Below are 13,154 nucleotides of genomic sequence, written 5' to 3' on the forward strand. Positions count from 1 at the left end.
GGCCAATGGTGGAATTTAGGCATCTCCGTGTTGGTGCTGGAGATGAAGTTGGGAACTGGAATTTGGATGTGTTGGGTTTGAGGTCCGGATAAACTTGAGATAAGGCTGTTGATGGGGTTGTGTTTGGGGGATAGGCTGACTGTAAGGGGTGTGGTTAAAATTAGGGAGATAGGAATAGGGTGGAAAATGGCCATCTGGGAGCTGATGGATGTAAGGATGTGCACAGGGGTTGGAGAGATTAGAAAGCGGGATGGAAAATGGATTGGTGTTAGGGAGGGCCATGGGGATTTAGGGTAGGCTTGAGGAAGGAAATAGCTTTCCCCTTCCCTCTAAGTGAGTTCTGCTGCCTCCAAGTTCACAGTGGGTTCAAATGGGGCCTGGGTGGGGCCAGATCTGGGTCCCAGCTCGTCCTGGAGCTCCGCCCCAAGCGGAAGGGCCAAACCCAGGCTGGGGGGTGCCAGGCAGCAGCCTACTGAGCCTTTGGGGGTGGAGAGGGGGAGGCCAGCAACAGGGAAATGCTGAGGGCGCTGGGGGAGGGAATTCAGGGGTTAAAAAGCCATGGGTCCAGGCTGAAGTTGGAAGCAGCTGGCGGCGAAGTTCTGCACCCGGGCCTCTCACAGAGGTAGGGTCCGCCTGGGGCAGGGGCGGGAGCATCAGAGGGGAGGAGTGGGGAGAGGAGGGAGATGTGAGCTGGGAAAGGAAAAGAGGGAGAACAGGTGAGTCAGGGAGATGGGGCGGGAAGCCAGGGGTTCAGTTACAGAGGTACAGATCTGCAGAGCAGGGGAGGGTGAAGCACGCTGAAAGATAAGCTGCTTGAGGCCAGGTGCCCGGGACGACCCTGAGAGGGGAGCAAGGAGTCAGAGAGCGGCGGGAGCGGGTACGGAGGCCCCCAGCTCGCTGGAGGGCACGGATGCACGCTGTGCACGCCCCCCTGCCCCTCTCGCCTCCTTACTGGGCTCCCCACCGAGGATGGAATTTGGGACGGGGGTGCAGATTCCAGGCCCAAGGCTCTTAATGAAGGAGAGATTTTAGACTGGAAAGTGCAGGCGCACAGGTGGGGAGGAGCGACGGCCAGAGACGGGGGTTCCAGCCAACCCTTAACACCTCCCCCACAACTTCTCAGGCCCCGCCCGCCCTGCTCCCCACCCCGGAGCCGCCATGTGGCCCCTGGCCGCTGTGATCGCCTTCCTGACGGTGGCCTTGTCAGGCGGTAAGAATGCGCGGGGGTGGAGGCGGGGTGGCCACCGGAACAATGGTAGGAGGGGTCAGGGCAGGAGGAGGGGGCGTGGGAGCCCTGAGCCCCGCCCACCGCCCACTCGAGGCCGGGTCCCTCAGGGACAGCCCTGAGAGCTTCCTGCTTGTCCCTGCGTGACCTGGTTTCTGGGCCGGGGCTAGCCCACTCTCCCCACCGACCCCAGACCCCTCCCTGGGGCGTCTCCGCTCTGGTGAGCCCGCTCCTATTTATAAGTTTTCTGGATGTTCCTCACCAGCTCCTTCTCTGATTGCCCTACTCTGCGGTGGAAAGCTCACCCCCACCTGCAGCCCCTGCCCCCGCAGCAGCCTCCTCCCCTCTCAAGCAGGGCAATCGTGAGAGTTGGGTTCAGATCCTGACGCTGCCGCTTTGAGCAAGTAATTTAGCTTCTTGGTGTTTTTTAATCTGTAAAATGAGAACATCTAAGTCCCTACTAGGAAAGGTTGTTGTGAATGTTAGAATGAGCTAATGTGTGGCAGATGGAAGGGGCTGAAAAGTTAGTCGTCATTACTTTATTAGTATTCACTCTTCATTATCAGCTTCTTCCAGAGCCTTCTAGTTTGTTCTTCCTTTAATTCTTGGGGTGACCCCCAAACCTGATTCTACCCTGAGTCGGTCCCCAAAGATTCCTCATGTTTAAGGCAAATTTGCAGGCAGATTCTCAGGCATCATCATCTGCCCACCCATCCGTCCTTCCGTCCATCCATTCATCCATAGCCATTCATCTAACCAACAAGCTGTTGAGCACTAGGCTCTGTTCTGGGTGCTGTGCAAGCAGACACGGTTCCTGCTATTAGCATCCAGAGCCTAGCGGGGAAGGATGCAGGCATTATTCAAACAATTACTCAAATAATTAGTTAATAATTAGTTAGGACTGTGACAGGAGGTGATGGCTTCAAGGGGCCAAGCCAGGAGCCTTGAGATGGAATGGCAGCTCCTGGCTTGGAAGGCCACCCAAAGGTCTGGACCCCTGAGCCGAGACCTGAGGAGGGAGGAGTCCTCGGGCACCTGGCACCACCCTTGGCCTGAAGGTGGGGTGGTTTCTCTCCTTTGGTGCCACTCCCAGGACTCGTGCCCTTGTCCTAAGCCCCTCCTGGGTACCACGCCCTGGGCTAGGAGCTCCACATGCATCATCTTGTGGAGCCCTCAGCAGCCTTATGAGGTAGGAACACTGTAATTACTCCAGTTTCATAGCTAAAACCCTGGGACTCTGAGACAGCAGGTCCTGCCCCAAAGACACCTGTGGTGCCTGAGTCAGGATCCGGATGCACATTGGCTGCCCTGTCCCCAGCATCCTGGACTTGAGGTTCTGGCAAACCATATTCATTATTTTAGATCTGATGGTCTGCTTAAGAGTCAACTCTTTTTTTTTTTTTTTACTTTTTTAAACTTTTTTTAAAACTTATATTATTGTCCTAAATGGAAAAGAGCACCCTTTGCTATAAATAAAAGGTAAGAGGAAAACATAAATCCTGCACAATGTAACGACAAAAACAATGTATTTATTGGGTTGGACCATCTGACATTGCGGGTAGTGGGCCTTTTTTGACCTTTCCCCAAACAACAATGGCAGATAAATGACCTGTGTCCACCAAGACTCCTGTCCCCAATTTTGAGAACCACTGAGCTAATCCCATGGCTTATGTAGGTGGGGAAGCTGGCCCAGGGAGGAGAAGAGCCTACTGGCCACAGAGCTGGGGACCTCCTAATAATTTTTTTTTAATTTTTTTTTTTTTTTTTTGAGAGAGAGAGAGAGAGAGAGAGAACATGAGCTGGGGAGGGGCCGTGAGGGAGAGAGAGCGAGCGAGAAGGAGACACAGAGTATGAGGCAAGTTCCAGGCTCTGAGCTCTCACTCAGTACAGAGGCCGACACAGGGCTGGAACTCACGAACCGCAAGATCATGACCTGAGCTGAAGTCGGATGTTTAACTGACTGAGCCCCCCGCTAATAATTTTTTTTAATGTTTATTTTTGAGAGAGAGACAGCATGAGATGGGGAGGGCAGAGAGAGAGACACAGAAACTGAAGCAGGCTCCAGGCTCTGAGCTGTCCACCCAGAGCCCAATGCAGGGCTCACACTCATTAACCATGAGATCAGGGGCGCCTGGGTGGCTCAGTCGGTTAAGCGTCCGACTTCGGCTCAGGTCACGATCTCGCGGTCCATGAGTTCGAGCCCCGCGTCGGGCTCTGGGCTGATGGGTCGGAGCCTGGAGCCTGCTTCCGATTCTGTGTCTCCCTCTCTCTCTGCCCCTCCCCCGTTCATGCTCTGTCTCTCTCTGTCTCAAAAATAAATAAAAAACATTTTTAAAAAATTTAACAACAACAACAACAAAAAACCATGAGATCATGATCTGAGCCGAAATCAAGAGTTAGATGCTTAGCTGACTGAGCCACCCAGATACCCCTATAGCTAATAATTAATAACAGTCCCCACTTACTGAGCACTTGCTCTATGCCAGGTGCCGTGCCCCATGAGAAAGCTAAGCCTGGCAACTGGTAGGGCATCACCCGGCCAGGAAGTGGCACATTTAGGATGGGACTTTCCCATTGTTGATTGCTATGTCTCCAATGCTGGGCACAGTGCCTAGCACACAACACTTATTAACTGAACACCTACTATGTGCCAGACACTGTGCTTGGTCCCGGGGATATAGCTCTGAATAAAGCAGTTAAGGTGCCTGTTATCAATGGACCTTATAGTCAAATTGCAGAGATTAAAAAAAAAAAACCCACATAAATATAAACAAATAGAGAAATGAATAGTGATGATGGCTCTGATGGGAATCAACTGGGTGAATGTAATAGGGTGTGACTGGGGGGCTAGGAAGGGCAATATTAGACCAGGTGGCCAGAAATCTGGGATGGCCTCCGAGGAGGTAATGTTTGAACTGAACTGAGCTCTCAGAGTCAAGAAGGACACAGACATGTAGCCTGTAGATTCTGAGTTCCATCAAGTAGAATATTTCATATATGTGATGTCCTATATATGCCCTGTCCACTATGGTAGACACTGGCCATGTGGGGCTCTTGAGCATTTCAACTGTAACGGGTGTGGTTGAAGAATTGAATGTATTTCATTTTAATGAATCTAAATGTAAATATCCACACGTGGCTGGCAGCTACCATATTGAACAGCACAGGTCTAGAGAAAGAACTGTCCAGAATGAAGCAGCAGCAAGTTCAGAGGGTATTGTGTGTCTGGAGAATGGGTCCACAAGTCTGGAACAGAGTGTGTGAAGAGGAAAGATGGGAGATGGGGCCAAAGAGGCTGGTAAGAGTCAGATGATACAGAGTCCTGCAAACTTTGAATTTGAAAGTGGTTAGGCTATGGGTTTTATTTAAAGTCATAGAGGCACCTGGTAAATAACGTGTTGAAAGGATGGATGGATGGATGGATGGGTACATACTTACTGCCTAGGTAGATCTATAGGTCAGTCTCCATGGTGGGATGGGAAGACGCAGGTAGGGAGAAAGTCAGGCTTGTTCCATGAACTCTGTGAGCCCCCAGTGGAGTTAGCACTTATACAGAAAAGGACATCATCACCTCTTTGTCCTGACTCCTCTCCACTCCATGGAAGATGGCAACTCCCAGAGGCCAACAAATGAATCATCAATTCCTGGTCACCCAGAGCAAAATTCTGACCCTCTCCCCAAGCCCAAGGCCTCCTTGTCCCCCTGGACCCCAATTCCCTAACATTTTCTCTTCTTCACCAGGTATCTCTCAGGAGTATCCCAAGATTCTCAACGGCACTAATGGGACCAGCGGGTTTCTCCCGGGGGGCTACACCTGCCGCCCCCACTCTCAGCCCTGGCAGGCAGCCCTACTGGTGCAAAAGCGGCTGCTCTGTGGGGGAGTCCTTGTCGACCCCAAATGGGTCCTCACTGCAGCACACTGTCTGAAGGAGTATGTGGGGGTCAGGGGCGCATGAGGGTAGGGATGAGAACAGGACTGGGATGGTGAGGGGGTGGGTGGATGTGGATTGAGGATGAAGTCAGAGTTAGGGTTGGGGTTTGGGACTGGAAATGAAGTCCAGAAAGAGGATTTGAATGGGACTGGAGTTGAGGATGTGGAAGGAGATGTTTGGAGAGGAGGAAGGTGGTGGAGACGGGCTTAACCTCTCTAATCACCCCCTTCCTGCACCCACAGAGGGTACAGAGTTTACCTGGGCAAGCATGCCCTGGGGCGTGTGGAGGCCGGAGAGCAGGTGAGGGAGGTAGTCCGCTCTATCCCCCACCCTCAATACCAGATCAGCCCCACCCACCTGAAGCATGACCACGACATCATGCTTCTGGAGCTGCATTCACCGGTCCAGCTCACGAACCACATCCGTGTTGTGCCCCTCTCCCAAGACTGCCTCCCTGCTGGCACCTGCTGTCGGGTGTCTGGCTGGGGCACCACCACCAGCCCCCAGGGTATGCACCCTCAACAGGTGTCAGTGGCTGGGTAAACTGGGGCAGAAAAGGGAGGGAAGGTTGGAGGAGGATTCCTTTATATATATAAAACAATACATGTATAGTAATATGATATATAATATATGTTATATATCCTTTATATGAATACATATACATTTATAAATAAGTTAACATGTTATATATATATCTCCTTTACACAAATGTCCATTTATAAATATAGAGTTATATGTTACATATGTCATAGATTATATAGTTGTATATCCTTATATAAATATATATACATTTATAAATATGTATAAAGTTATGTTACATATCCTTTATATAAATATACATGAAGTTATATATTTTATAGAATGTTACAGATCAGATATATAAACTTCTATGTCCTTTATATAAATATATAAATTAATAAAAACATAGATATTGTAATATGTGTTATATATTACATGTCTGATATATTTATATAAATACAACACATTACACGTTTGTATCCAAATATGAAAATGATCATGTAGGTTGATTTTTTTTTTTAGGTCATAAGTTCTATATTTATGTACTTATTTAAATACGTTTACATATAAACTATGTATTAGACAAATTATACCTAAATATATTTAAATAAATTGTCACTTAATGCATTTGATATATTGGCAGGTATGTACTTGTTAAATGTAAGGACATGTAGGTGTATCCTTTGTGTTTAAGTTACATGTGCATGAATATTAAACTGATCTTCATAGCATCAAGGGCCCTTTGCATCTCCTTAGCGGTGCCCTGGCTTCTTCCCCGTCTCCTTTCCCTCTTTCTCCCCGATCTGTCATCTTTCTCCGCACGGCTTTCCGTCCCCTTGTTTCCTCACCCCCAATCTTCTGTCTCTCAGCACATGTCACTATCCCTCTTCTCCTCTCCCTTTTATGTCTCTTCCCACTTTCCTGCATTCTCGAATCTTCCCCTCTTGTTGGCCTCCACCTCCCCTGCCCCATTTCTCTCCACACCTGTCTCCTCCATCCCTTACCCCACGTACATATCCCATCTGTTCCCCATCTTCCTCTTTGCATCCATTTTCTACCGACTCTCCTGTTTAACTCCCACCCTGTAGCCTGGCTGAGACAGACATCCTTAGACCTTCCTCTCTCTCCTTCCCAGTGAGTTACCCCCCAACCTTACAATGTGCCAACATCCAGCTTCGCTCAGATGAGGAGTGTCATCAGGTCTACCCGGGGAAGATCACACCCAACATGCTGTGTGCCGGCACAGAAGAGGGTGGCAAGGACTCCTGTGAGGTGAGAACGGCATGGGGCAAGGGGGCGGGGAGGTTGCCATGGGCCAAGATGGGAAGCCAGAATGAAGGCAGGGACAGCTTCGGGGGGTAGAGCTTCATTTTAGCCTTGGGGGAACCAGTGTTTTAAGAGGACATGTCCCCTAGCATAGAGGGTCGAGATAAAAAGAGAAGTACCCGTGACTGGAGACTATAATTCATCTTAAGCCTCGGCTTTGACTGGCATTGGCTGCCCAGATCCCTGTGTTGAGATGCATAAAGGTTGGTGTTGTTTCAGTTGCGAGAGAAACCCAACTCAAACCAGCTTAAAAGCAAGACACACTGGCTTTTGTAACCGCAAAGTCCAGGGGTGTCTTGCTTCAGGCACGGATGGATCCAGGTGCACAAATAATGTGTTTAAAATGCTGTCTCTTTTCATTTCAGCTCTTCTCTCTTCTGTTTTTGTCTTCATCCTCAGTTAAGCTTTTCCCAGCAGCTTTGGGCTCACATCTCACCCTCCTAAGCAACTCGATCAGAAAAAGTTTTCCAAGTGTTTACCTAAACATCCTTTTTTAAAATGTTTATCTATTTTTGAGAGAGAAACAGAGCATGAGTGGGGGAGGGTCAGAGAGAGAGGGAGACACAGAATCCAAAGCGGGCTCCAGGCTCCAAGCTGTCAGCACAGAGCCCGACGTGGGGCTCGAACCCACAAACCATGAGATCATGATCTGAGCCGAAGTCAGACGTTTAACTGACTGAGCCACCCCGGCGCCCCTGTTTACATAAACATCTTGAGCATGATTCTCACTAGGCTGACTTAAGTCATGTGTGCTGAGCCTTCACTCTGACCAGAGCTGTGGGATTCTCTGATGGACCCCAGTCTGTTACGTGACTGACTGTGTGGGCCAGGGAGGGGCTGTTCCCCGAAAGAGAAAATCAGGGGGCAGTTATCAAAATGGGAGGAAATGGGTACCACCTGGGCAAAAACCTCCACTAAGCACAAAAAAGCAAAACTTATATCCGGTAGAGGAGGCTTCTGAGATTGAGTTTTGGTTTGGTGGGAAAGATGGCGTGTGCCTTGATTGATCAATGAGGAGTGTCTTGGGTCCAGTAGGGAGAAGGGAGAGTACACGCTCTACGTAACCATATCCAGATGTGGGTGAGTTTGCCCAATAGTGAGATGGCACCAAGGAAAGGAGCCATAAAGCCACAGCAGGGTTGGGGGGCAGCACGGTGTGTGGGGGGGCACAAGGTGGGGTTGTTAGCAGAGAAACAAGGATGGGTTTTGAGGTAAGGTGTAACCACCCTAACAAGACTGAAGAGCAGAGAAAAATGTGGAGAGAGAAGTCTCTCTCTTGTTCTTGGTCTCAGGGTCCATCTAGCTCCACCTTTCTCTTTGTGTCTCTTTTGCTGTCACTCTCCTCTCTGTCTTCTCGTCTTCCTGTTTCTCTCTAGCCTTGTCTGTGCCCTGTCTCTCGTTATCTCTGCTCTGTGTGTGTGTCCATCTTTCACTCTCTCTCATATGTCCCCACCTGTGCCTTTGTTTGCCTCCACCAAGTACCCCCCTTCTCTCTCTTCCCCCCCCTCAGGGCGACTCCGGGGGCCCCCTGATCTGTAATGGAACACTCCATGGCATCATCTCCTGGGGAGACTTCCCATGCGGGCAGCCCAACCGGCCTGGTGTCTATACTCGAGTCTCTCAATATGTTGTGTGGATCCAAGAAACGATTCAAAAACACAGAACCCAAGAGTGGAAACGGACGAAGGGGAAGGGCCCACAGTAAAAGCTGAGTTGGTTCACCTGCCTTCTTCCTCCCTCCCTCCCTCCCTCCCTCCGCACCCTCCTCACTCCATTGGCCCAGCCCTTCTCTGCCCCTCCCAAAGTTCCACTTGAACCAGTGATCCGTATTCTCAGAACCTCTGATCCCAGCCGACATTTCGTGTTTCAGAAGCATTCAGTCACTTCGGATATCATGGTCTCCCACATACTGCATCCTGAAATACCTCAGTACCCTCAACATCCCAACCCAATGTTCCAGGACTCCCACTGTTTCAACAGAATCCCAGATAGCCATCTGAATGTTCTGTCTGTGGAATACCCTTAAATACATTCATTGACTCATCTCAACAATACTCTATGTCCCATGAATGGAACTTCCTTGATATCGTGCCAAACCCCTTCACGTATTTCCTGACTACCAACATTCTAGACACTTCTGTGTTTGGTGCCCAAGTAGGTTCTAGACTCCTGCGACATTTCATCTTGAAAATACTCTCTTGGGGCACCTGGGTGGCTAGGTCAGTTAAGCGCCCCACTTTGGCTCAGGTCACGATCTCACGGTCCGTGGGTTCGAACCCCGCGTGGGGCTCTGTGCTGACAGCCTGGAGCCTGGAAGCTGCTTCGGATTCTGTGTCTCCCTCTCTCTGCCCCTCCCCTGCTTGCACTCTGTCTCTCTCTCTCCCTCAAAAATAAACATTTTTTAAAAATTTTTAAAAAAAGAAAATATTCTCTTGGACTCAGAATCTTCTGCCCCAACAATTTTCTAGGCACATCTGAATGATTAATCATAGCACAGCTAATATTGGATCCTCATAATGGTTCGTTCTCACCTAGTTTTGGGTCTCCCAAATGTCCCATCCCTACCTACATCCCATATTTTGCCAGTATCCCCTGTCTCTGAATCCCCTTGCTCACGAAACATCAACAGCACACTAGACTAGAGTTTTGGGGTTCAGGGTCCTGAGGGGCTTCCACACCTGGACCCTGTTTTCTGCCAGGTATCGTCCTTTCATCTCCCCCACAAGCATCTTCACCCTCAGTGACCCCAATACGCAGTGGTTAAATGCCCAAGTCACTGAGTCCCTGATTTGAGCAAGTCTTGAAACTCACTGCCTCTCTGTTCTTTTGTCTGTAAATGGGGCTTCTCATTTTTCCTCCTAACATTGTTATTATAAACTTCAAGCACTTCCACTATGATTCTTTGCCTGGTTCCCTATCAAATATCACCTTAGGGTGTCAACAACCCCCAGATTTGCAGGGTCCAAAAACTGTTGCATTTGGGGCTCCTGGCCGGCTCCAGTTAGCAGAGCATGTGACTCTTAATCTCAGGGTCCTGAGTTCAAGCCCCACATTGGGTGTCGAGCTTACTGAAAACAACAACAGCAACGACAGAAAAGTGTTGCATTCCGGGACTTTTTTCAGCATTTTTCCAGTGCTGACCATGTGCAGGCATTCTCTTGGGTGTTGGTAAATACAGCTTTATTTATTTAACACATACTGGTACTTCTCAGAAGCCAGGCACTGTTGCAGACATAGCTGATAAAGCAGTGAGTTAGGTAAAACTTCTGCCCTGTAGAGCTTGCATTCTTTGCAGAGAGACTAAATAAATAGGGAGATAGATGGACAAGTGGCAACGTAAACCATGGCAAAAATGAAGCAGAGATGGGGTGCCTGGGTGGCTCAGTTGGTTGAGCGTCCAACTTCAGCTCAGGTCACGATCTCGCGGTATGTGAGTTCGAGCCCCATGTCGGGCTCTGTGCTGACTGCTCAGAGCCTGGAGCCTGCTTCAGATTCTGTGTCTCCCTATCTCTCTGACCCTCCCCCGTTCATGCTCTGTCTCTCTCTGTCTCAAAAATAAATAAACGTTAAAAAAAATTTTTTTGTTTAAAATGAAGCAGAGATGAAGGATAGGGAATGTTGGCGTCGGGAGAGTGAGTGGAGTTGCTATTTTATTATTTTTTAATGTAAGCTCTGTGCCCAACATGGGGCTTGAACTTCCAACCCTGAGATCAAGAGTTACAGGCTCTGCTGTCTGAACCAGCCAGGCACCCCAGAGTCGCTGTTTTAAATCGTCTGGGGGCACCTGCGTAGCTGGTTAAGAATCTGACTCTTGATCTCGGCTCAGCTTATGGTCTCGTGCTTTGTGAGTTTGAGCCCCATGTAGGGCTCTTCCCTGGCAGTGTAGAGCCTGCTTGGGATTCTCTCTCCCCTCTCATTCTCCCCCTTCCCCGCATGCACACAGACTCTCTCCCACTCTCAAAATAAAGAAATAAACTTTAAAAAAATAAGATGGTCTGGGGAATGATGGTGACATTAAAAAAAAAAAAAAGCAAACAGGGGCACTGGGTGGCTCAGTCAGTTGAGTGTCCAACTTCGGCTCAGGTCACGATCTCACAGTCTGTGAGTTTGAGCCCCGCGTCGGACTCTGCTGACAGCTCAGAGCCTAGAGCCTGCTTCAGATTCTGTGTCTCCCTCTCTCTCTGCCCTTCCCCCACTCATGCTCTGTCTCTCTCTCTGTCGAAAATAAATAAACATTAAAACAATATTTAAAAAAAAAACAATGAAAGGATGGAAAGAGAGAACCAGGTGCATATCTGGGCAGCAGCGCCCCATGCAAAGACAGCAAGTGCAAAGGCCCTGAGGCAGGAGCTGGCCAGATGCATCTGAAGATTGGGAAGATAGTGAAGAGGTTGGTGTGGAAGTGACTGCCCTTCAATAGCTTAGGCAGGAGGTGATGTTCTCAGGGGAGTTTGGGGTCAGATTCTGGATCTGCTTGAAGAGATTGTTGGACAGTGCCTGTTGACATCAGATGAAGGGTGTGAGAGAAAAGACAGAGAAGGACAACCTCAACGCTTTGGCTTGAGCAACCATTTACTAAATGGAACTGCCATTTACTAAAATTGGGGAAACTCTGGGAGGGATAGATTTGCAGGGAAATACTGGGAATTTTTGTTTTGAACTGTTTATTAGGCACCAAAGTGGCAATAAACTCCTCCCTCAAGGGGATTTACTGAAAATTAACCAATACACTAAACTAAGTAACTGCAAATTGTGATGACTTCTATGTGATAATAAATGTAATCTGTGAAGGATCTAAACGGAGTTTTGTGTTAGAGAATTAGAGGGGAAGCTGTTTTCCACAGGTAGTCAGGAAGCACTTCCTGGAGGAGGCTGCATTGACTAAAGACCCCAAAGGTTAGAGGAAGCCGCTTTTGCAAAGAACACTGCTAATATCTCTGAAAGAGGGAGTCATCATATTTCAGAGTCCACCGTCCCTGGTTCCTACAGGGGAGCCTACAGGTTAGAGTTTAAAAGCACAGAGGATGGGGGCACCTGGCTGGCTCAGTCAGTGGATCATGTGACTCTTGATCTTGGGGTCGTGGGTTCAAGCCCCGTATTGGGTGTAGAGATTGCTTAAAAATAAACATAAATAAAAGCAAGGAGGGTAGAGTCTGAAGGACCTGGTTTTGGATGGAAGAATCTTTATCTTTTGGGAGGCTCTGTTTCCTCATCTGGTACTAACAGGACCTACTGCTCAGCGTTGTTAGAAGGAAGACCGGCATTTAAAGTCTGCACCCGGAAACTTCTCAATCAGTGGAGAAGCAACATGATGCGATAGCTAAGAAGGTAGTTTCTGAGGCCAGGCTGCCCGGGTGTGGCTTCCAGCTCTGCCACTTATTTAAAAGAATTTTTTTTAACGTTTGTTTATTTTTGAGAGAGACAGAGACAGAGTGCGAGCAGAGAGAGAGGGAGACACAGAATCCGAAGCAGGATCATGACCTGAGCCGAAGTCGGCTGCTTAACCGACTGAGCCACCCAGGCGCCCCGGATTAGGAATCTGTAAAGTGAAGTAACCCATCTACTGGCAGGGATGCAGACACAATGGAACCCAGGTGCACAGCTGGGACCCTAGGACCCAGCAGTTCCACGCCTGACATCTATCCTAGGGCAATGATCATGCAGGTCACAAAGAGGCAAGTATGGAAGGGTCTGTCAATCACTTATTTGTTGTGCTGCAAAATTAGAGGAAAACTGGGCACCCACTAATGAGGGTGGGGGTGGGTGTTAGGATGCGGTGGAGAGCACCATAGAGGACCACACAGCACATACAAGCAACAGGCTAGAGGCACACATGAACGGAATCTCAAAGGTGCGGTGCTACCAACGTCAATGGTTAAAAAGACTGACACTATTAAGCATTGGCAAAGATGTGGGGCTCTGGAACACTTATACGCTGCTGATGGCAATGCAGAGCGGTACAACCACTTTAGAAAACATTTGGCAATTTCCTTCAGAATCCAACACACATTGTACGATCTTACAGTGCCACTCCTAGGTGTCTGCCTAAGAGAAAGGAAAACATGCCCACACAAATGATGTGGACGTGAATGTGTGCAGCAACATTATTTGGGATAGCCAGAAGCTGGAAGCAAACCCAGATATGTAACGAC

General features: G+C 48.9%; 1 protein-coding gene across 2 annotated transcripts; it reads left to right on the forward strand.

The window, feature by feature from the left end:
• The first annotated feature begins 463 nt into the window (after positions 1-463).
• KLK13 (kallikrein related peptidase 13) lies at positions 464-9,056 on the forward strand. 2 transcript variants are annotated; one of them, XM_043598390.1, is made up of 6 exons: positions 464-622; positions 1,124-1,210; positions 4,967-5,156; positions 5,400-5,665; positions 6,812-6,948; positions 8,513-9,056. In XM_043598390.1, exons 2-6 carry the CDS (start codon positions 1,159-1,161, stop codon positions 8,705-8,707), a joined length of 840 nt encoding a protein of 279 aa, XP_043454325.1. In that variant the 5' UTR covers positions 464-622; positions 1,124-1,158; the 3' UTR covers positions 8,708-9,056. The 2 variants fall into 2 exon arrangements, with proteins under 2 accessions (XP_043454325.1, XP_043454324.1); XM_043598389.1 differs by lacking the exons at positions 464-622; positions 1,124-1,210 and having other exon boundaries at positions 4,564-5,156.
• Positions 9,057-13,154: the final 4,098 nt, after the last annotated feature.

Source organism: Prionailurus bengalensis, chromosome E2, assembly GCF_016509475.1.
Source record: "Prionailurus bengalensis isolate Pbe53 chromosome E2, Fcat_Pben_1.1_paternal_pri, whole genome shotgun sequence".
Lineage (NCBI taxonomy): Eukaryota > Metazoa > Chordata > Mammalia > Carnivora > Felidae > Prionailurus > Prionailurus bengalensis.